This window comes from Nyctereutes procyonoides, unplaced genomic scaffold (genome assembly GCF_905146905.1).
Source record: "Nyctereutes procyonoides isolate TBG_1078 unplaced genomic scaffold, NYPRO_anot_genome, whole genome shotgun sequence".
NCBI classification, from domain to species: Eukaryota; Metazoa; Chordata; class Mammalia; order Carnivora; family Canidae; genus Nyctereutes; species Nyctereutes procyonoides.
The window spans coordinates 14059979-14084190 of record NW_026575021.1 but is presented as its reverse complement, the minus strand read 5'-3'; the positions used below and the strand labels follow the sequence as shown (position 1 = coordinate 14084190).

At 37.9% G+C, this 24212-nt stretch overlaps 1 protein-coding gene across 1 annotated transcript in view; it reads right to left on the bottom strand.

Annotated features, from left to right (window-relative positions):
• Positions 1-3092: 3092 nt before the first annotated feature.
• KCTD8 (potassium channel tetramerization domain containing 8) overlaps positions 3093-24212 on the bottom strand; it is a 223053-nt gene continuing 201933 nt past the window's right edge. The window contains 2 exon segments of the mRNA XM_055341179.1: positions 3093-4807; positions 4810-5031. Coding sequence (XP_055197154.1) covers positions 4572-4807; positions 4810-5031 — 458 coding nt within the window. The 3' untranslated portion in view covers positions 3093-4571.

The following is a 24212-nucleotide window of genomic DNA, read 5'->3' as shown; positions in this document are numbered from 1 at the left end:
AGCCGATGCCTAACAGGACACCTAACCAAAGAAGTTATATAGAAGGCAAAAAAGCATATGAAAAGATGTTTCACATTACATGTCACCAGGGAAATGCAAATTAAACCACAAGGAGATACTACTACAAGCCTGTTAGGATGGCCCGAATCTCGAACACTGGCGATACCAAATACTTCTGAGGATGTGAAACAATAGGAGCTCTTATTCACTGATGATAGAAATGCAAAATGGTAAGGCTTCTTCCAGAAACCATCTGATGGATCTTTATAAAACCAAATATACTCTTCCCATACAATCCAGCAGTCACGCTCCTTGGCACTTACCCAAAGGAGCTAAAAATTTATGTCACCACAAAAAACTGTACATGAATGTTTACCAGAGTCTGTTTCATAGTTGCCATAACTTGGAAGTGACCATGCTGTCCTTCCGTAAGCCGGATGGATAAACTGGGACAGCCACATGATGGAATGTACTGCAGCACTAAAAAGAAATGAGCTAGTAAGCCAGGAAAAGACATGGAGGAGGCTTGGATGTATATCATTAACATCAAGAAGCTAATCTGAAAAGTCTACATGTGATATGATTCTGACTATGGAACGTTCTGGAAAAGGTAAAACAATGTAGATCGTAAAATGATCAGATGCATCATTGTGGGTTCATGAGTTGTAACCAAGGTACCTGTGTGGTGGGGATGCAGAGAGTGGAGGAGGCCACCCCGCGTGGAGCACGTGGCATATGGGCAAACTCTGTACCTTCCTCTCAGTTCTGCTGTGAATTTAATCTGCTCTAGGAAAATTTTTTAAAAGTCTTTAAAAAAGTGGGGAGCCTGGCGGGGGTGCCTCGGTGGCTCGGTCAGTGAAGCATCTGACTCCTGGTTTCAGCTCAAGTCGTGATCTTGGGGTCCTGGGGTCGGGCCCTGAAGCGGGCTCCACACTCAGTGGGGAGTCTGCTGGATATTTTCTTCTCTCTCCCTCTCCCTCTGCCCCGCCCCTGCGTTCTCTCTCTCTCAAATAAACAAATAGACCTGTATTGAAAAAGTAGAAAGCCTTAAAATTACTAAAATTATACAACACAATGCACTTGTCTCATTTACCTGAAAACTGAAAGAGCATAGCAGTCATTATCTAACAGTTGGGTTTTGCCAAGTTGCTGGGCTGTCGCGTTCCTGGCTCTGTGGCTACAGAGAGCAGGATGTGTGTGTATGAGTGTGTACATGTGTGTGTGTACGTGTGTGTGTGTTGTCTGCACTTGTTACTCTTTCTGGGTTACCAGGTGCTTCTTCAGCTCCAAGACTGAGATAGTTGAGACAAAAAGGAAGCCCAGAGAACTCCTCACCCTGTTGTTTTTTTGGTCCCAATATCCCTAACTTCGCTCTCCTTCTCTCGGTCTTTCAGAGCCCCTTAATGCTTTTATTTTATATATATATATATATAATGTCTAGAGTTTTTAGTTATATTTAGTGGGAGGAATAAGGAAAAAGTATGTCTAGTCCATTTTTCCAAAATTGAAAATCTTGCGACTTTTACTTCCTTTTCTCATCTTAGGGACTCAGTGTATCTCCTTTCAAAATGACAACAATGGCATTTTGTAAGACATCGGGTCACAAGTTGTCTAGTGTATCAAACAAAAGGCATATGGTGTGAACTCCATAAATAGTCAAAGAGTATGTATGTGAGCAACAAAACCCATTCCTTCTCTGTAGGTACTCAACTTCAGCGTCAGCTTCTAGTGCTTTGGGGTTTTGGTGATTCTTCAGATTTTCTCTCCTGATTCTTTGGCAAAGGAGATTTATACACCTGTTTTAGCACAACGCATCTTTAAATCTGGAATCTCCTTTTCTTTAGGGAAGAGTCCCCATCCTCCCTGCCTTCTTGGACACCCCTGTAACACCAAAAGGGGCTAGTCAGATTCTAGCCTCTGGTGAAAATGTAATGGTTTGGGAGACTCAGACCACACGTTTCTTCCCAAGGGCAATAGTTGGTAATTCATATTTCTTGAATGTGTTCTTCATCTTTGGGCCAAATACTTGGTGTATGGTGAGCACACGATAGACTGTTATGGAAATGGGTTCTGATTTCCTAAGGCCTGAAAGGATCGCCATTCTTACCGACATCACTCCCTTTATGCTGCAGAGATAGGAAGACCGGAAATGGTCGACATTCACTAAATCATGTCATTGCAATTCTATTTGACATTCTGTGTTGGGAAAAAACAGAGCAGGGTTGCAGTGTTTTTCAGATCTACTCCCTGCCTTTGTATAGTGCTGTTGGGCTTTGTGTTGCGAGGGCACACAAAATCCTCTTGATGAATTAATTTCCCAGGCTCCACTGCCAACTGGTTTCCACTTACACTGGAACAATGGAGAGCACTGGTGGGATTTGGGGAAACTAAGATAATACCCTCCCCCTTTCTTATTGTTTAGGAGGCATATGTGGAAGTGGTTGTGACTCTTTAGTGGCTACAGTTTGTATTGGACAGCTTGTTCCTCCCTATTCCAAATTCCCCATCTGTTGGCTTTGATTCCTGGATTATAGTAAGGACCACTGCTTCCCCCTTTCCCTCTGTCCCCAGGCGTAGTAGGGATGCTCTTCTTCATTACCTCATTTAAGTCTTCTCTTATAAATATTATGCCCATTATCCCTAAGATCACACAGGTCATAAATAGGAGAGCTGGGATTTGAACTGTAGCAACCTAACCCCCAAGCTTTATTTAACCAGCATTCTGCAGCTACTATCAGGCCATGGCAAGACTCTGAGCCTTCCCAAAAGGAAGTGCAGAATTTGAGAGCAGCTCCTACCCTGAAGTCTGATAGGTAATTCAAGGTCAATCACATATCTGGGTTTTCTTTAATAGTCCACGGTAGGTGGCATTTTGTATAATAGGAGAGTGAGAAATCTAAGAATACATTAAAGATGTATGTAGATGAAAACATTTTGGAGTTAATAGTGCTTATCTCCCTCTATCATCCTAGAGAAATGATACAAGTGCTACTCAGCTTCTGTTTCAACTCACCACAGAGATTGAGCTCTATCATTTTTTTTCTAAGATTTTATTTATTTATTCATGAGAGACACACACACACACACACACACACAGAGAGAGAGAGGCAGAGACACAGGCCGAGGGAGAAGCAGGCTCCATGCAGGGAGCCCGATGCAGAGCTCTATCATTCTTAAGATATTTTTTCCTTCTCTCTCAGGCTCTTCTTGAGTGAAATTTTGTGATATTAATGTATTTCTTTCTGTAGAGATGGTGAGGCAAAAACGACGTGACCTACAGTAAGAAAGCTCATTTTCCTATATGGAACCAGGAAGAAATCTCTTGCCACTCAGGCTGACCTTTCAGCTTGCTTCTGACATTTTTTTTTTGTCTCTTAATTTGTAAGAGGTAACTCCCCAATTGTTCATGGAGAAGCTTTCAATCTGGTTGTCAGCTGAAATAAAACTTCAGCGCATCCTCAGATGAAGTCTTTTTCTCTTGCGGGTTATGGGAATCAATCCCAGGGCTATCTGGATCGGACTCCATGTCCATTTCGAATTATGTGAAAAGTCTAACAACTCAACATCATGGTTGAACATGTCATTCTCCAGCTTTTGGGATTTTAAAGGGACTTTGAAGACAACGTGACACTTGAGCATTTTCAAAGAAGAGTCAACAGAAATCAAGGAATTCTAATATATTTTCCTTTTTTTAATAAATACATAAAGCTCTTTACCATTTCCCTCAATTATTTTGATTAACATGATAATAGGATCTTTCAGAGGATCATTATACCAATTTTCACAGCCTGATGTAAGGACTCATTTCACAGAAATAATCATGACTAGCATTAATATGAATGTCAGTGCCATAACACAACAGCATAAGGCATATTTACACCATCTTAACATACAGAACACCGTACACGTACACAAAAATATCACAGATCCAGAACAAATAAGATCAACCTCCTAGACAGTTTACATTTATAGGCTTTGCTGAAACATTTTTTTTTAATTTTTATTTTTTGTAATATTTTCTTCCCAAGCAACAAACAGATCTTTCCTACGTCTTGTGATTTATTTGTTACATTGTGTTCATGCAAAAATAATACTTATTTTATTGCATTAACATTTAAACAGTTTTGGACTGGGGTCCCAAAACCATCATCTAACATTTTACTTGATGTTGCTTCACCCATATTGTCATTTTAGTCGGAGTGATAGGATGGTTTGTTTTTGGTGAGTCACGAAATGACAAACATATCTAGTTGACCACAGTTCAAAAATCAAGATTCGAAGCTTCTTGATCATGCACATTTTACTTTCATTCTTGCAAAAATGGTTTGAGTCAGATATGCCATTTTGATTAAACACTTATTTTTCTCCTTCAAAATCATATTTCTAAAACAACAACAACAACCAAAAAAAAAAAAAAAAGGAGAGAAAGAAAGAAAATACTGTCCCACATCCACTGTTCACAAAAAGAAAGAGCAGCAAGGATCACACTGACCACTGTTAGGATATAGTCAGGTGGTGACACTGTAGTAAACATCGAATGTCATCGACATACCGCAGGAACGCGACAATTACTATAACCCGTACTTCTGCAGCAGTTCCGATTGCCACTGGCGTTTGCGCTCTGGGAAATAATCTGGAATGTGGATTTTTTTAAAATCCTGAATACACTTTTTCATTTCTTCTTCCACACTAAGCTTTTCACAGACTTTCTTTTTGGATAGATTTGTTTCCCGGGACTTGCTGATGAGCGTCTGAAAGAGTTCACTGTTTCTGCGTTTGTCTGGCGGGGGCATCCACTGCACAGGTGCTTTTTGGAAGGGCGATCCAATGTCAAGGTGTTGGGTTGGTGAGCTGTGGCTTGCTGGGCACTGGGGGGGTTGTCCTGCGGAGTGCTCGCCTCTGAGTGGCTGTCACAGCTGGAAGTGGAGAGCTCATTACAGGAAGTCCCACTTTCACTTCCTTTATCTGTCACTTTGTCGTGTTTCCTATCTTCATGTTCTTGTTTGGGAGACACTATCTTCTGAGGTGGTCCTAAAAAGAAAAGAAAAGAAAAAAAGAAAACCTAGTAGAACAATTAAGAAGTAGGAAGGTCAAACTAAATAAGCTTTATCGTTCTTAAATTTTAAACCAAAAACATTCATCTTCAAAAAAAAAAAGTGCTGAATGTTGCAATAGTTTATTTATATTTGGGGATGAAATACAACACCCAGCTCGATTAACACATGTTGAAACACGCAGCATGCCAATTAATTATGGGTACGATAAAGTTTAGGAGGTTTTCTTAATGAGCATTTATTCCCTAATAGATCATCGATGACTTCATGCTGAAAAGAAGAGTTTTGGTTATTTTAGTTTACTAGTTCCTGAAATCTAAAAAAGACATAATAGGCAAATATTTTGTTAGTCCCATACTGTTTCATTAGGCACTTTATTCATTTTTGTTCTACTTACTGGGCTACAAGTCCTTTGTGTAGTTTGCATTATAAAAGCAGAAAGTACTATTGTTCTATTCTACAAGGTAGTAGTATTCTTCAGGCCCAGAGGTGGAGCAGCACATCTATGTTTCCAAGTGGGAGCCTGGTTCAAATCTTATCCTCAGTGTCTTAATCTTGTTTCCTGTCTATTTCCTTGAAGAGAATTACGAACGTGATGTAAGATATATATGGGCCTAATATTATGAATATTGAAAGACAGCATTTTCTTAAAATACAAGGCTTACCTCGTGAGGCTAATTACCTAGGAGGACAATTTTCAGAAAGTGACAGTTTGCCAAGATAATTATTTCAAATACACAGTTTACTTCCAAGAAGGAACATATTTTATTCTTCTTGACTCTGCTATGGGATTAGGATCTCCATTTAACCTTCATTGAACACTAATAGATGCCCGAACTATGATAAAGCCTTGATTAAAGCCCAACCACTGAGAATGTTACTCGAATCTTATTTTTTTTCTTCTTGTCCACTTTTATAAACATGTTGTATAAATTAGAATGGGGAGTGGGGAAAGACATCTGCATTTTTAAGCAATTGCCCAGAAGATTCTACTGTGTGGCCAGAATTGAGGACAATTGGCCTAATCCATAGGGTCTCAACTTTGGTCACATAAGGAATTATCTGGAAAGCTTGGATTATTGATGCCCTGGACTTAACCCCAGACGTCCTGCTTTAATGAGATGCCATCAGGCCACAGGGCCATTTAATGGATCTAGGTAACTTTAATCTGCAGCCAAGATTATGAACTTCTCCTCAGTCTAATATATGTGAAATGAAATAATAACCAATAAGAGTACTTTATGCTACTCAGAAATGTGGGGAAACAGACCAACCTTTATGAAAAAAAAAAAAAACAAACTTTGTTTTGATGATATGGACCTCAGACTGAGTGTATTTATTTATTATAATCTCCAAAATAACTTCAGTTGGTACAACTGCTTCTTAAAACCATATCAACTATCAGGCTCAGAATTTAATTATGACCAAGCAATTCACAAAAAACACTTTAAGCAACAAAGCATGCTTAGTAGTTCCTTGAGAAAGGTCCTTCAAATGTGTACAGCATTATTGGGTGTTACACAAAACTGCTAGAATGTTATCCTCATGCGTCCAATCTCTGCATTCCTAATATTGTTGAACTCTTAGGGCATCTGTGATATATCCACATCTCAACATAAAAACCTTCAGGGGGCAATGTGCCTTCCTCTTACATTTTAAAGGATATTCTAGATCATTCCTTAGAAAAGTAAAACTACGAACACTTTAAGAGGGAAAATAAGGTGCTTAAACTTCTTTTATATTACACACTTCAATTACGGGTTATTTAAGACTTTTTAAGATTTGTCGTATTTTAAGAAGTATCAGTGGGGAGGAAATAAAGTATATTTACCAGTAGGTTAGCTTCTCCTGAAATCACAGTTTTCTGAATACATGTAGCATCACTAAAAATTTTTCACTATGTATTATACATAGCTTGGAAAGAACTTTAATATTTTGGACTATAGTTTTCATGTCTTAAGATAGTATTTTGCTTCATTCTTTTTATAACACTAAACTCTTTTAAAAATGTTTATCTGTTTTATAGCTATGAGTCTCACTGTATATTTTCCACATCTTGGCCTGACCTTGTTTATGAAAAAAAAATCTAACATCTGAAAAAACTTTTCATAAAAGCATCTACTATGTGCAACACACCATTGGGCAACATTACCGATTTTCCTATTTAAAGTCAGAAGAAACAAAACAGGATCCCAAACATTTGAGTGGATGACTTTGAGTTGGGTGGAACTGAAGATTGGAAAATGCTCTGAAATTTTTTGGAATGATGGAAATATTCTATATCTTGACTGTAGTGTTAGTGATAGGATGGTGCACGTTGTGAAAACTGATAGAATCGTATAATTAAAATGAGTGTCTTTTGTTATGTAAACTCTATCTGAATTAACATAACCAAAAATATTTTTAAAATCTTAAAAAAAAAATCAGAAACCTCAAAGAATATGTTTCTGTTTGAGGGAAGGTCTTAACTAATATTTCCTACTTCCTTCGTCCACAATACAATACAACTACAAGATATGCTGATATGCACGCCAATCCATTTCCAAACCATCACAACCGTGGATTAAAGCACGCAAAACCAAACAACTGTTTTTTTTTTTTTTTAAAGTCTTTCCCACTTTTATTTATGGTAAAAGAGAATGGGGTGGGGAGCAGAGAAGATGTACTGCTAACACTCCTTGCTGCCTAACCCAAATCCATTCTGAACATTCCTCTGTCCTCAGCTGATGGGCACAAAGTAAGTCCTCAAGCTCCCTTGTCTTCTGGCTTCCAGTTGGATTCAGCCAATGATGAAGACCGGCAAGACCATGCCCTCAGCCCAGCTCACCCCCAGGATCTCTGTATCGGGCCGCACTCCTGGACCAAGAGGTATAGCCTTGCCTGGCACCTCCGTCCCCCCTCCTACCCCCTCCCTCTGCTACCTGTCTTTCCATACTCCAGAGGCCCACACCCTCAGGCCTCCAGGCCTTAACCATGTCTACTGTAACTGGCATGAGGGTACTGCCACTCGGTTGTAAACCGTCGATGTTTACCTTTTCTCGACCTACTCAGTTGGATGTGCCTTCTCTGACTTCTGAGATCCTGACTAATGGACCCACCCTGGTGCTACTCATCCTCTCCAGTGTTACTTGTAGGATCAGTGTTTGAATAGCATCAGATTTTAGGGGCAACAATATTGAAAAGGAAATGGGTTTAAAGTCCTAGTGATCTGGAATCAAGTTCTAGCTCTCTGGCAAATAGTCTAGTGGCCTTGAGCAACATGCATGGCTCCTCTAAGCCTCAACTTCCTCATATGTAAAATGGGGTAATAGTACTTCACCTCATGGGATTGAGATGAAATGAAATACTGTACAAAAGGGTCTAGTATAATAAATATCAACAACCGAGTGTATCATTGTGATTTTTTTTTTCTGATGTGCAGATGTTCAGGGCCAACTCCGGGAGATTTTAAGTTTGCTGAAGGGTTTGCATGTATGTGTGTTTATGTGGAGCTCAGGGTGGTGGAGGAGGTGCAGCATCTATTTAGCTAATCTTTTTTGTGAGTGTGACCTCAAGCTAGCATGATGTCTACGAGGCTACTCCAAAATAGGATGTAAATGAATGCTTTTTTCCTTTTCTGTCAATCTCCTACATTACTTTAACCAGAAATCCCTCCAGAAGAATCTATAGTTTTCATTCCCTATAATGACTAAATGATTAACTGCAAATACCTGGGGATACCAATTTATATCTAAGGATAATGGAGTAATGAGAAATCTCTTTCAGTTAACAGGCAGGGGAATAGAGCATTTGACAGAGACACCAAGGCGGAAAAGTAACATCAGAGACACCAAGGCGGAAAATAGCACAAAAAGGGGTATGTATTAGGTACTATGAAAGCAGATGCTTCATTCTGTTTTTATTCACTGGGAGAAAGATGCTTATCAAGTATATGTGCTAGGGAAGGTAGAGTTATCTAAAGTCCATGTGTTGCAACCATTATGCCTAATGACATCACAATTTATTCATGGGAATAAGCTTCCTCCTGTCCTCCCAATACAACACACACACATGCAGAAACTGCCCATTACAGGAGAATGTAACATCCGTGTGTTGGGAATGAATTGCTCCTGTGCAATAACACAGAACATCCAGGAAGACTTCTTGGAAGAAGGCATTGATTGGTTTGGCCAACGTAGTTGTGCTGAGGTCACCAAGTGCCAGACATGTGTTAGGATCTAGAGGAGGCTCATAATAGGTGCTCTGGTGAAGCTCACAGGCTATTTTTATGATATTTTATACACTATTTAAAATGTATGGACACTTTACAGTATCTCCCAGTATAGACTTTAAACTCTGAAAAAAAAAAAAAAGAAGTGGGAACCTGGATTTATTACCATCTTAGTAACATTTTTAAGAACTTAGAATAGGTATAGATATTAACCAGAAACAACAAATATACACCTTTATTTTTCACTCCTGCTATTTCATAAGCTATTGTTAGGCAAGGTGGGCTCTCATCAGCACACCAAACAGGCTCAGATGTTTATATTATGACTTCAAGGAAATTGCTTGACTTAATTTTTTGTCCACACTTTCAAATGCACAGAATACTATGATAATTCTCTGTATAAATCACTGGGAGTAACAAATAGTCTCCTTTTGATTGATGTTAAGAATTTTTAATAATGCATAACATATTATGTATTATTATTCCTATTTGATTAGACATACTTTATTTTTTTAAATTTTTATTTATTTATGATAGTCACAGAGAGAGAGAGAGAGAGAGAGGCAGAGACACAGGCAGAGGGAGAAGCAGGCTCCATGCACCGGAAGCCCAACGTGGGATTCGATCCCGGGTCTCCAGGATCGCGCCCTGGGCCAAAGGCAGTCGCCAAACCGCTGCGCCACCCAGGGATCCCCTGATTAGACATACTTTAAATAATTATTGATAAGTTAGTGGATTCAAATTGGGGCTAAGATACAATAATAAAATGATTTATGGGTTTTTTACGATGTGAAATTTAAGAAAATAAATAACTTCAGAGGAAATAATGATTTACTCTGGTTGCTTAGTTTTCTTGAGGATGTCTGCTAATTGTAGGCTTCCAGGGATAATTTAAAACTTTAATTTTACATTATTCCATTCAATGATCCAAAGCCACATGAAATGCCCTGAGCGCAAGATGAAAAATAATTTAAATAGCGCTAAGTCTTGCAAATACGGGCACAGCATGTGTGTCAGAAACTTCTGTGTGTCTCTTCAGCTAGTAATAGAATAAAATATATACACCTACATGATCTTCCTAGAAGCATTTTGCCCTGTGAGTTAGAGCATGAATCAGACTGAGTTTAAGAAAAGAAAACAAAATGTGATTTGGTGGTCTTACCAGCTGGGCTTTCTTCCATCACGTAAATAAGCTCACCAGTAATTATTAGAATAAGCAATGAATCAATGAATAAACAAATCTGTTACTTATTCAAGAGTTAACTTTTAAAAGGAATTAATTATTTTAAAATAGTCAATAGATATGTACACCTAGAAACTTTCCAAAAAGTATTTGGACAATTAAATCTTATCATTTGGCTATTTGTCATTAGATAGACAAGGACTTTCATCTAGGAGTTGATCATATTTCAGGGGAATGACAGCCTCGCCTAGGAGACTTGAAGACCAGCTAATTAGGTCATGCCTCTCCCCAGGTTATTACTTTTTTAAGGAACAGTCAGTATACAACATGCACACACACACACTATGCTCATTTATTATGCTCACATCTTTATTCAATGTGGGAATGGCCTTGGAAGATCTGGGTTTGAGCTTGGCTAAGCCACTTTAACAAAGCACTTTGTGCTCATCATGTGACCTCTCTAAAATTTGGTCTTTTTTTTGGTGGGGTTGGCCAACATTTATGTTACTAAGTTCAGTATCACTAACTTATTCAATGACTAGGAAGAGATTTTCCAGGCAGTAAAATTCTAATCAGATATTAAATATAAAACATTAAAGAGGGACCATTATTAAAAATTACTTCTTAGAGTGTGGAAACAAATTCAATTTCTACCAAAGTATTTCAAAGAATTACAGGGCTCAAGGATAACTTTCTCGAAGCTTCCTGATAGGAAGTGTAGGTTAGAAGGCATTATCAGTTTATGTTTGTTTCATTAAACCTGTTCCTGTCATGGAAGCACAAGCAATGAGAGTGACATTTAAGGCGACACAGTGCAGCCTGGCCGGGCTTGCATCCTCTCGCACAACAACTTACTAGGGGTCTTTTCCTTGGGAGAGTTTCTTTGTGCCTCTCTTTCTACAGAATCCCGGTAAGGATTAAATGAGCTAACACATATAGAACACTTCTTTATCTGAAGATTGAGAGAACTCTCGGAAGAATCCAAATACTTCCACTCTGGCTCTATTCAAGGTACCTACGGGACACGTGAGTTCCAGGTGTCTCTTGGCTTCTTTAGGCCTTAGTTTTTTAGTAAAAATCAAATAAGAATAATAATATGTAGTCACAGGGGTGTAATGAGAAGGGAGAGAATGTATGTTGAAACAATTTGCCATGAAGTTCTCTACAATAGATTTGAGAGGCTATGAAGTGTTAAATTTTCATGCCCTAGAAGGAACTTATTTGAGGAAATAAAACACAAAAGCTCTCTTCTAAGCTATTAAAATGTGTGAACTAAAGGCAATAGTAAAAACATGACATTAAACAAAATAAAACAAATTGAAAGTATCATGATGGGCCAAAATTGTAAAATCGGTCAAAACAGGGCTTTCAATTAATTCCACTGAGTTGTATTACACTGATACAAAAAGGAGGAAATTAGAGCTTTACTATTTCATTTGAGTGGCTATTGCAGTACAGACATCAAATGTTAGTATTTTCATCTTTAAAGAAGAAAGGTGACTTCTGGGTCGGTCTGGGTGTAAGGATGTTGAATAAGAGTAATTCCATATTTTTTCTTGGGATACACAGGCATTTCCAAATACAGTCTACGGGGACAGCTGTACACTTGAAAAAAAAAACCTTTTATTTTAATCTCTTTACCTGCCTAGTGATGATAAAAGAGACTGAATATGTAAAATATATCTGCAACAGGCACAATTCCCAGAAGGGAAATTACCCTTTAATGGCACTAAATTCAATGGTGTGTGAATGGTTATGTGCTACTTGAACAGAATGAACCAATCCATCTTAAATATTAGCACCACATGTTTCCAGGTATTAAGCTGTTGAGTCAAAAGGGAAAAAAAAACTCTATTTGATTTGCTAAAGATTTGTTGAGCACCTACTGTGTACCAGGCATAGTGTTAGTTACGAGAGGACACACATGCACACACACAAGGAGGTCAGGCTTAGGGTGACAGTAACACACCTGTAAGTAAAGTTCGAATTGGATAAGGAAGGAGCAGGAGTAAATTGTGGTTGGAGTGAACTCTGATGGCATAATAAGGAATGGGCATAATTTTTAAATCATTAGTTAAATTCTCACCCAAAATTGAAACTTAAGTCCTCATAGAGGAGATGAGTTCATTTAAGAGTAAAAAGCTCTTTGAATAAAGATGAATTTTTATATGAGAAAAATCGGATTCACTTGTTTATGTTTCCTATAGTCTCTACCATCATTACTTACTTGTTTCTATGAATGAAGGAGAATAAAAAAGAAAATGAAAGAACTGTAATTTGGAAAGATAAACATGCTGTGGTCACTAGTCCATTTTTTGGATCCATCTTGTATCTGTTAACTTTTGATTGCACTTATTTATTTACAGTGTGTCTATCTCCCAGGCCTAAATTGTAAATGCATTGAAGGTGGAGACTACCTTTGTAGCCCTACCATGAAGGCTTAATCAGAGTAACTGCTTGACCAAATTAATAAAATGATCTTTGCTCCTCTGAATTTCTGTAGTATCTACTACTTACTCTATCAATCATTCCCGAATGAACATTCACGACCTCCTATGTCACTAAATATTCACCAAGATGACCACAGAGGGGTAAGAAAGCTCTCATCATTCCCATACAAATAAGTGTCCCAGAGTCACCATCTGGTGTCCTATCTTCCTCAGAATGGTTATGGTTTTCATGAGGTCAGGGACTGTGTCTTAGGTTTCCTTGTGTCACTCAGCTCAGGAGCTGATTTGTGTTGTCACTGAACCAAATGTACTAATAAAGTGAATAAGCAAATGTAATGCAGCATTAGGAAAAACTGTCAGAGAAAATATATGTTTAGTTGAAAAGTTCAAAAGTAATCTTATGGCCTTCTTTCCATTTTATACATCTGTGTCTTCCTAGTAGTTATTTCTGCAAGGTCACCTTTGGCTACTCAACGGAATCATTTTTTATTTCCAATTACTTCCAGGTCTTGTTAATGCTACCTTACTGGGGTTCTTAAATCAATCCCTTCCCTTCTGTTCCCATTTCCACCACTTATAACAGGTTTCTCATTACCTCTTACTGTGACTCTTAACCAGTTCTCTGACTGCACTTTGGTCCCACTTCAAGCTATTTTTGCAATGTTGCTAAATAAATATTCTTGCAGTCTAATTCCATCGAGTATCTCACTTGTATAAAAACCTTCCAAACAGGAAGAATGAAATGGAAAGTGAATATCACATTTTGCCATTAAGGGTTGTCCTCAGTTGGACCCCAATGATGATGTCAGGCCATTCTGTAGCGGTTCCCATATAACAGCCCAAGTATACTTGCTGTTTCCGGTAAATGCCTTACTTATTAATCTCTGCCTATTTCCCTCTCCATGGACTGTATTCCTTCCTTGCTCCGTACCCTCCAAAGCCTATGTCAAAGGGTGTTTTCAGCATAAAGCCTTCCATAGAGCCTCCCTGCTCTCTTAGTGACCCATCGCAGTTTGTTTGAATCCAACTTCAAAGTATGGAGTCTATTTTATCTAAAATAATAGTTATTTCTATACTAGTTTTAACTTTCATCCCTTTGTTCTGTACGCACAAGCACACGTCGACCTACTAGTCAGTCACTAGGGTACAGAGATTGTTTTTCTTTTGTATCTTTGTTATTTCCTGAAGCACCACCCCCATGACCGGGGCTCATACCAATTCAGCAACTCTTTGTTGAACTGAATTAAATGAAATTAGTATCACCTACCGAAGAATGTCTAAGCCCATTGGGAATTATTTTATTCCCACAGAATTTCTTTTTGCTTTAACTAAAAAATAAATAAATAAATAAATAAATAAATAAATAAATAAAGCCGAGTATAATTAAGCTTACAAGCTGTAACAAGAACAAGCAAAAAACAAAGGAGAAGATGAGCCTTGCCAGTGAGTATAAATATTTCTAGTAGAAGAGGTATCACGTGGTCCTTGTCCCTGCAAAAGCTTGATCACGTGCAAAATAGTCACAGACACCCTGTAGCAGGTCTACATTTAAAACCGACCTCCACATTTCACTCATGGGAGCTAGGTTTCTGGGGCACATTCATCATTTCTCTGTTTAAAAAAGAAATGAACCTCCCTCAACCCCCCTCCGCCAAAAAAACCCCTCCATTATTAACATGGTAATTTGTTACAGCACCCACTGGAAACTAATACAAGTTGAGTTAGTTGCACGTCTGGCTCTCGGTAGATGTTAAGTCATGGTCTCTATATGAGTGAAAATATTATCCTTAACAACTGGAGGTTGTTGGATCTGAATTACAGGATCCTAGTTCCTCTATTAAAATCTCATCTCTTGCAGTCTCTGCCAGATTGTCATCCTATTTCTCTTCCAACTAACAGCCCCTAAGATTTTAGAAAACAGTTATCATTTCTAGTCTGTTTACCCTAATTATAAAAATTAACCATTATTTGCAGGAATGAGGTCTATAGTCTCCCTATAGTCTCCTAATGTCACATCCCAATTCACTCTACACAGTAACATTCCCACAAAAGATTATTTTCTGTCTCTTTCTAGACACATGCATACTTACACCCCCCCTGCCCTCATGAACATACTACACACACACATATTCACAGCATATATATACACACACATATGTGTGTACGTGCATGTGTCTGTACACACACACACATATATATATATATATGTAATCATAGGACTGTCTCTCATCCATAATTGATTGCACACACAAGTCTAGCAACTGATAGTTCTGTGAAGTTCTAGCACCTTGAATTTACTGCCTTCTGGACATTTCCTTAACTTCAAATACCATATGCCAAAAAAAAAAAAGAGCTCATTATTTTTTTCCCTGTAAATCAGCTCCTCCTGTGATGTTTTACAATTTTTCTTTTTCATAAAAGCACCACAATCTTCATAATCAGCTGGGTTTGCAGTCTTAGTCTTCATTATTTCTATTCCTGTCCCCGATTTATTCCCTGCTCAGGTGACAGCCACCTAATCCCGTTGCGCATACTTTGATGACGTCTCTGTCACCCCTCATTTCAGTCTTCTCCCCAGCTTATGATTCTCATTAACTCATATTGAACCTATTGTAATCACCTTCTCACCTCTTCCTGAATCTACTGAAATTCTAGAGATCTTTTCATCTCTATTAGCTACCACCTACTATCCAAACTAAAATCCCAGCTACAGGGCACTGAAATATAGCTCTCATTATAGTACGTGTTCTCAGAAAATATCCAAGGCTTTCGGCAACAGAGCCAAATCTGCTAGACCTGTAAACAAGACTTCCTAAGGTGCAGTCCCAATTTAAACTCCAAAACTCGTTTTCTATTACTCCCACTCTCTTATCCAAGCCAAATTGGAAATATTGATATTATCCTAAATATTACATGGAATCTTGTCTTCAAATTATAGGTTGATCTTTGATAGCATACTTACATAAATGGAGTAAATTCTTTATTGGGTGTGTTTGTGTGTGTGTGTGTGTATGTCTGAGAATATCTTTGGTGCTCCTGTCCATCATCTTATGTAACAGACCCCCCAGCCCAGGCGATAGGAGTGGATTTATAACCTAGACTAGTCGATCCTAATACCTCACCAACCCAGCCCCATAATCTAAGGCAAGGATGATGGTTGGGAGACAAGTAATCTGAGTAGTTTAATAACAGGGCAATCCCTGGAACACTAAACTATTGATGATGGGACAGAAAACGCAGGTCTTTACATGTCTGGCCCAAAAGTTCTCAGATGTGACTGCCAATGACCAAGTCCCCCAGCACCAGGTACAGTAGAAGAAAGTAAGAGCAGAAAGGGAGTTTCAGCAGAGTTTGGGTGTCTGACTCCACAATCCCTCTGGCCAGCTCCACCTGTTAAACGAGTATTTTAGACCAAATAAAATATCTATCTTTTCAGAAAAATCATTTTTATACACCTGTTTAGATATTTTATTAGATGCGTTTAGCCTTGAAATGTATAACCTTGAAGTGCCTGACTGGACCAAGTGTCAGAATTTCTTTCGATCATTTACAATACTATAATATTATATGTCTAGTTATTTTAACAGGAAATAAGTTACAAATGCAGACTGTGCCTTCTAACTCAATTCCTTGTGACCATTATTGGGACTAGCACACCTTAACCACACAAACTATCAAACCTAAGATTTTCCCACCTTAAAGTAAATGTTTATGTTGCCATATGCTCTGAAAAGCATATTTTTGTGGATTTAGACCACTTAAAATTTTTTACATTAATTTGATAAACACGGGTCAAGAAGCAAATATGGTTTAAAGAAACTATGTTTTTACGATGTGAATTCCACTGTAACATTTACAGGGTGGAAATAATTAGGAAAACAGATAAATAGATGTAGAATTATAGCAGAGGGGATGAGGGAATTATCTGAAGACTTGTGGCCTGTCAGATATCATAACTTCCAAAATATCAGAACTATATTTGTACCATAAGGCACCCTTACAACTGAAGCTTTCAGTGATGTGCACCTCTTGAAAGGTTTTTCACATAAGGCCAGAAATTTCTGCTAAGAGCTTTCAGAGCCTAATTAAATAATGAGTAGATTCTGTTAGGACTGAGACACCTTGAACTTCTCATGTCACTTTACCGTGCACTTAGTCTAAACCTAATATTTCAACAGCAGCGGTAACATCAATCTCCCTTTCTGACATTAAAGCCTTACAGATTAAAAGTAAAAGATTGTGAAATGATGCTAATGGGAACCATTACCAGAGAAAAAAGATGTACTGGTGATACCTTCAGTGTGGATCAGTCAAAATGGCTATGGAAAGGTAGAAGTTTGCACTGGGAATACTTTTGGAGAACCGTGTTTAATTACAAGATGCATTAATAGTCATGCACTAAAAGCTTGAAGGTAGAAATTTTTTAATATATGAAGCATTACTACAGTGTATGCACCCAATAGGATGCATTAAACAACTCTCCATGAAGCTCCAAGAATGTAGCATTCGTGGAAATGAACATTCTGCTTTGACTTTGTGTAGTTCAGTGAAAAGCGATCTGGGGTGGTCACTATTTGCTTACTACACGAAAACTTATTTAAACAAATTATGCAGAGCCTGGATGAAAATTCAAATATATGCATTCTTTTCAGGGCAAATTTTTCCATAACAAAGAACTAAGCTAGGACTACTTTTATTCAATTACAAGAAATGTAAATAAAGATCGCTAACTAATTGGGAATTATGAGTTACATTATGATTGATTTTAACACAACAGTGACTATATATCAGCATTAGAGAAGTACAAAAAGAATATGTTTAGCCAATGATTAAAGATTCCCAGCTCCTTTGTTTGAATGGCTGGCTGCTCCATTTGTCCTTAAAGTGCTGTGAACGATTTTACAAGTAGAACTGCAAGGTCAAGGTCAAAAAGATTATATGGAAGATTGAGAAGATTCTGAGTGTGTGGATCAAGGAGCAAATGAGAATTATTAATGTTTGTTTTTATTGCATTTCTTCTAATTTGTCCGTTTTTTAAAATTTTATTTAAATCCAATTTGCCAATATAAAGTATAACTCCCAGTGCTCACTTCTTCACCTGCCCTCCTTAATGCCCGTCACCCAGGGACCTCCTCCCCGCACCCACCTCTCCATCCACAACCCTTTGTTTGTTTCCCAGAGTTAGGAGTCTCTCATGGTTTGTCTTCTTTAATTTTTTGCCACTCAGTTTCCCCCCTTCCCTTATGGTCCCTTGCACTATTTCTTATATTCCACATACGAGTGAAACCATATGATAACTGTCTTTCTCCGATTGACTTTTCACTCAGCATGATACCTTCCAGCTCCATTCTTGTCGATGTAAATAGCACATATTCATTCTTTCTGATGGCTGAGTAATATTCCATTGTAATCTATCCTTTTTTGTGTGTAATAGCAGAAATACACATATAACTAGTAAAACTTTATAATAAAAATCCTTATTATGAGTCCAAATTAATCTAAACTTAAGTATTTTATTAAGAGCAAAAAGGTTGTTTTGTGATTCAATTTTTGGTAATACAAATTTTATTAAAAATATTACCCTTTAGCACAGGGCATTCTATAAAACAAAATAATTATAAGGAAAAGTGAATTAAACCCACCGCATTTTTATTAGTACTATGTATTTGTTGAAAATCATTAGGGAATATGGCCTCATGCTTGATATCATAGAGACTACAGAACATATTCCATCCACCCTAGTGTAGTATGGTCTAGAAGGACCAGAAAAAGAAATGGAGGAGATTTAACAAAGATGGCAGGCCATTTTTTTAAATTGCTTAATCTCTTACAAACCTTTTTAATATGTTATGGCCAGGAAATGGGGAAGAGAGAGAACAAATGAGCTAAATCCTTGACAGTGCTAGAAAACAAGAAGACCGTCATGAACCGAACAAGGAAATACTGGGTGACAGCAGATGAGATCAGTCTAAAGATGAGTAGAGGGGATCCCTGGGTGGATCAGCAGTTTAGTTAGTGCCTGCCTTCAGCCCAGGGCATGATCCTGGAGTTCCAGGATCGAGTCCTGCGTCAGGCTCCTGGATGGAGCCTGCTTCTCTCTCTCTCTCTTTATCTCTCTCTCTGTGTCTCTCATGAAAAAATAAATAAAATCTTTAAAAAAAAATAAAGATGAGTAGAGAAAATATTAGCTTGACACACTCATAGGGGGGAAAAAAAAGAAGAATTTAGTAGAACGCAAGCCCAGAGTAAACTAATTAAAGAAATCTTAGGTCAGTTATCAGAAGACCTGGGCCTTGTTTACATGGCTGGGCTGGTCCATTTCACTAAGTAGAAGGCAGAAGAAGCACTGATCCCAGAACAAAAATCCAATTGTTCTCTAAAGAGGATCAACGACTTCTCTGAGGATAATCCCTTCAATGGATGAAGGAGAAGAGCTTTGAGGCAATTCTGATGTCTAGTACAGGTGAGGGGGTAGAAGGAAAGGTGTGTAAAGAGAAAGGTGATACACCCAGTAAAAGATATACCAAAACAAAAGCCTCTCCTTGATTTGACTGCAAGTAAGAGGTGGGTAATGTGTATATGTAGTTGGGATGGGCTCAGCCGATATACCAGTTAAACTTCATTGCATTCTAAAATAAGGTTGTCCAGTCAAGACATACTACCCCCTCTCCCCAGTAAGGCAGAGTCTAGGCACTACAATATTCTATTGGAGAAAGATACTTGAAAATCTGCTGGGCTAAGCCTATGCCATCTACCCATACTATGTAACTTAGAAATTCATTCATCAATACAACAGAAAACAAAGCAAAAAATGGGTCTATTACATAAATAAGAGCATTAAAGAGAGGGACTTGGATAAAAAACAAAAATATCTTGCCTGGAACAAAAAGATCAGAGAACAGAAGAAAATTTTAAAAATTCTATTCCGAATCCTCCAAAAGAAATAGGATATAAAGTCTTTTAAGCGTTGTCAACTAAGAAAATACATTTTTTGGGGGGAAACTAAATATTTTATTATCAAAGTAGAATGTGACAAAATGAACCACAGAAGAACATGGTTAAAAATAAAATTAATAGTCTTGTATAAAATGTCATGGTAATTTCTTAGAATTTGTGGCAAAATGACACATACATAGAGAATAAGAAGAATCAATCCAGGAGCCTGGGTGGCTCAGCTGGTCAAGCATCTGACTCTTGATTTTGGCTCAAATCTTGATGTCAGGGTCGTGAAATCAAGCCCCGCGTCAGGCTCTGCCCTTGGTTTGGAGCCTGCTTAAGATTTCCTCTCTCCTTTTCCTTATGCCCCTTCCTGCACACCTCCCACTGCTCTCTCTCTCTCCTCCTCTCTCTCAAAAAAAAAAAAAAAAATCAATCCAGCATGTCCATATCTATATAATAGAGATTCTTTTAAAAAAAGATCAGAGTGAAAGCAGTGGCAATAATAACAAAATACATTATAGAAGGTGTCCCTTGTCTATAATAAGCATATTTTTCAGATTGAAAGTGTCATTGAGTTTCAAGCAATGTAAAAAAAAAAAAGTAATACCTTTATAAATGCGTCTCAGTGAACTATGAAGGAATTTATTTTCAAGGTAAACAGAGAATTCTAAAAACTTCCAGAAGAAAATAAAGCATCCTACAGACAAAAGATAAGGAAAAGTTTCAGCTTGAAAATTTCACTGACTACTCTTGTTTTCTAGAAGACTGAGTCAAAACCTTCATTTAGGTTTTAGAAAAAAATAAGTAGTTTTAATTTAGAGACTTATTCTGTTATTTTGGCTTTCAAATGTAGGCGACAGTCAAACATTTGATCATCCAAAGAGCCTCACTGAAAGAATTTGCCAAGGTTGTACTCCAGCGAAAATGACTATCAACTTATTCGTTTGTTGATTCATACATTTACTATTTGTTGAAACTCAATACATGGAAGACATCTGGCTAGACAATGGGAGAAACACGTAAAATGTACAATGATGTTTAATTTGCTAATGATGATGATAGACATTCATTTCACAATCTCACAAAGTAATGCAGAGTTGTAACAGCAGTAAGAGTGGTGTTAACCAATACCATGAGGGCATATTTTAGGAAGTTCGGTTCTGCAAAATGTAAAGGAAGCGCTTTGCTAAGAAAGGGATTGTGAAGGTAAAGAAATTATAGAAGGCACTGGATGACTGGGGGAGGGAGGAGCCAGACAGAGGAGCATGAGCAAGGTGCCATTTGCATGGAAGCATGAAAAATCATAAAAAAACAGAATAAAGGAGGCACAATTATGCAACATGGCCCAACCTGGACCACAGAGGCTGTAGAACATTTGAGTTCTTATAAGGAACCCTGTGAAATTTAGCATTTGTCCGATGAACAAAGGGAATATAGGAGAACAATTTAAGTCAGAGACAAGGCTGGGAACAAAATCAAATGTGTATTTTGAGACTACCACCCTGCCATGGAAGAGAATGGCTTGGAAGGAGACGGACTGTAGGCAGACAGAGCAGCAGCAACTCAAAGCCTTTCCCTATTTTCTAGGTGAGAGACAAAGACAAACTGCAGTAAGACGTTGGGGGTGGTGATGGTGACGGGGAGAAGTGAAAACAGTATAGAGTTCTAGAATGCAAAAACCACTAGATTTTAGTGGCGAACTGCTGGTGCATAAGAAGAGAAAGTCATGAGGGTGGCAGCTGTACCATGATGGCACTCAGGTGTCTGGCCTTGATAATTAGGTGGTTTTGCCATAATGAGGTGATAGACATTGGTGGAGAACTCCGTGTAGGAGAAAAACCATCAGCTCACTCAGAGTGAAACCAGTGGATATAGACACGTTAACATACCCACGTGGAGATTCAGATAGGCTTTTGAGCATATACTTCTTTGTATCCCCAAAAATAAGTTCCCGGAGTCCAAGAAAGTAGGCAAAGAGCAAGAAAAATTGTTGAAAAAAGAAATAACTAAGTCATAATACGAATAGGGTTATATTAAACAACATATAACCAAGATACAAATTATTACAACAGGAATGTGAAGGGGAAGTTGAAAGGAATTAATAATAACCTATGGATATACTGGGAAGGCGAATAGATCCTGATTAATTCTCTACATTAATTCTACATGTTTTTTTTAAGGTTTTATTTCTTTATTTGATAAGGAGAGACAGAGATAGCAACAGAGAGCACAAGTAAGGAGGAGAGGGAGAAGTAGGCTCCCCACTGAGCAGGGAGCCAGACGCAGGGTGATCCCAGATCCCGGGGATCGTGACCTGAGCTGAAGGCAGATGCTTAACCCAGGTGCCCTTATGCTACATACTGTTGGAAAAAATGTGAAGCATGAGTTAAAATTCTTTAACTACTAAAAGAATAAAAATACAAAGCAGGCTTGGAAAAATTGAAGTAAAAAATGAAATGAACCAAAATAAATGATCAATAAAACATATGTACTACAAATTATCAAGACAAAAACATCAAGTCAAAAAAGTAGTAAGCTGAAAATAGGAGAAGGATATGTATTAATGAATGACTAATATGAGGTAAAATCCCTAAATGACAGAGATAAAAATAATGACTTATTTTTCCTATTTGGGTGTTTTAAATATTCAATATGTATGGACATTTTAAATTATTCAAAATATGATTTAATAATTGAATAGCTTCTAACTAGCTTTTTGGTTAGAAACAGGACACATTTTAATACCAACCATTTCGACTGGTGTGAGATGTATCTCACTGCGGTTTTGATTTGCATTCCCTGATGATTAGTGATGTTGAGCATCTTTTCCTGTGTTTGTTGGCCATCTGTATGTTTTCTTTGGAAAAATGTCTTTCAGGACGTCAGCTCATTTTTTAAGTGGATTATTTTTTTGGTGTTGAGTTATATAAGTTTTTAAAGATTTTATTTATTTATTCATGAGAGACAGAGAGAGAGAGAGAGAGGCACAGACACAGGCAGAGGGAGAAGCAGGCCCCATGCAGGGAGCACAGCGGGGGACTCGATCCTGGGACTCCAGGATCATGCCCTGGGCTGAAGGCAGGTGCTAAACCACTGAGCCGCCCAGGGATCCCGAGTTATATAAGTTTTTATATAAGTTATGTAAGTTTTTTTTGAATACTAACCCCTTATCAAATATATCATTTGCAGATATCTTCTTCCTTTCATTAGATATGAGATATTACCTCACACCAGTCAGAATGGCTAGTCTCAAAGGACAAGAAATAAAAAGAGTTGACATGGATGTGGAGAAAAAGGAACCTTTGTGCACTGTTGGTAGGAATATAAATTGGTATAGCTGTTGTGGAAGAGTATGGAAATTCCTCAAAAAGGTAAAAATACAAATGCCATATGATTCAATAATTCCCCTACTAGGTAGTTAACTCAAAGAAAATGGATACACTAATTTGGAAAGATACATTCACTCCTGTTTACTGCACTGTTACTTACAGTAGTCAAGACATGGAGGCAACCCAAGTGTCAAGGAGATGTAGCATTCATACACAATGGAATATTACTCAGCCATAAAGGGATGAGACCTTGCCATTTGCAACAACATGGATGGACCTAGATAGTCTTATATGAGTGAGATAAGTCAGAGAAAGGCAAACACCAGCTGATTTCACTTATATGTAGAGTCTCAAAAATAAATCAACAAGCAAACAAAAAAATCCCAAGCAGATTTTTAAATACTAAGGAGAAATTGGTGGCTGCCAGCAGGGTGGGATGCGAGAGAAAGGTGAAACAGATGAAGGGGATTAAAAGGTACAAACTTCCAATTATAAAATAAGCAAGTTGTGGAGATGAAAAATACAGTATTAAAGATGTATAGTCATTAGTATTGTAAAAATATATGGTGACAGATGGTGACTCCGCTTACTGTGGTGAGCACTGAGAATTGTGTGGAATTGTCAAATCAATAAATTGTACACCTAAAACTACTAAAACATTATATGCAACTTTTTTTTGTCTTTATTTATTTATTTAGTAATCTCTATGCCCGATGTGGGGCTCGAATTCATGATCCCAAGATCAAGAGTTGCAGGCTCCTCACACGGAGCCAGCCAGACACCCCAATGCAACTATATTTTAATAATTTAAAAAGATCAGGGCATATTTCATGGGTTTTTGCAACCTATGGCTCCCCACTCAGAAAGGCTGCGTGCTTGGTTTAATGCTTTGCTGTTACAGTTTTAAAACAACAACTGACATTTTGAACTTGTGTTTTATGAGTGAAGTCCAAGAGAACAAGGGAGCATCTAGGAAGCAGGGCAGATGGCCACAAGTGTCCCAGTCCCTTCCCACCTTATTTGCATATAGCATTTGGATGCCTCCTG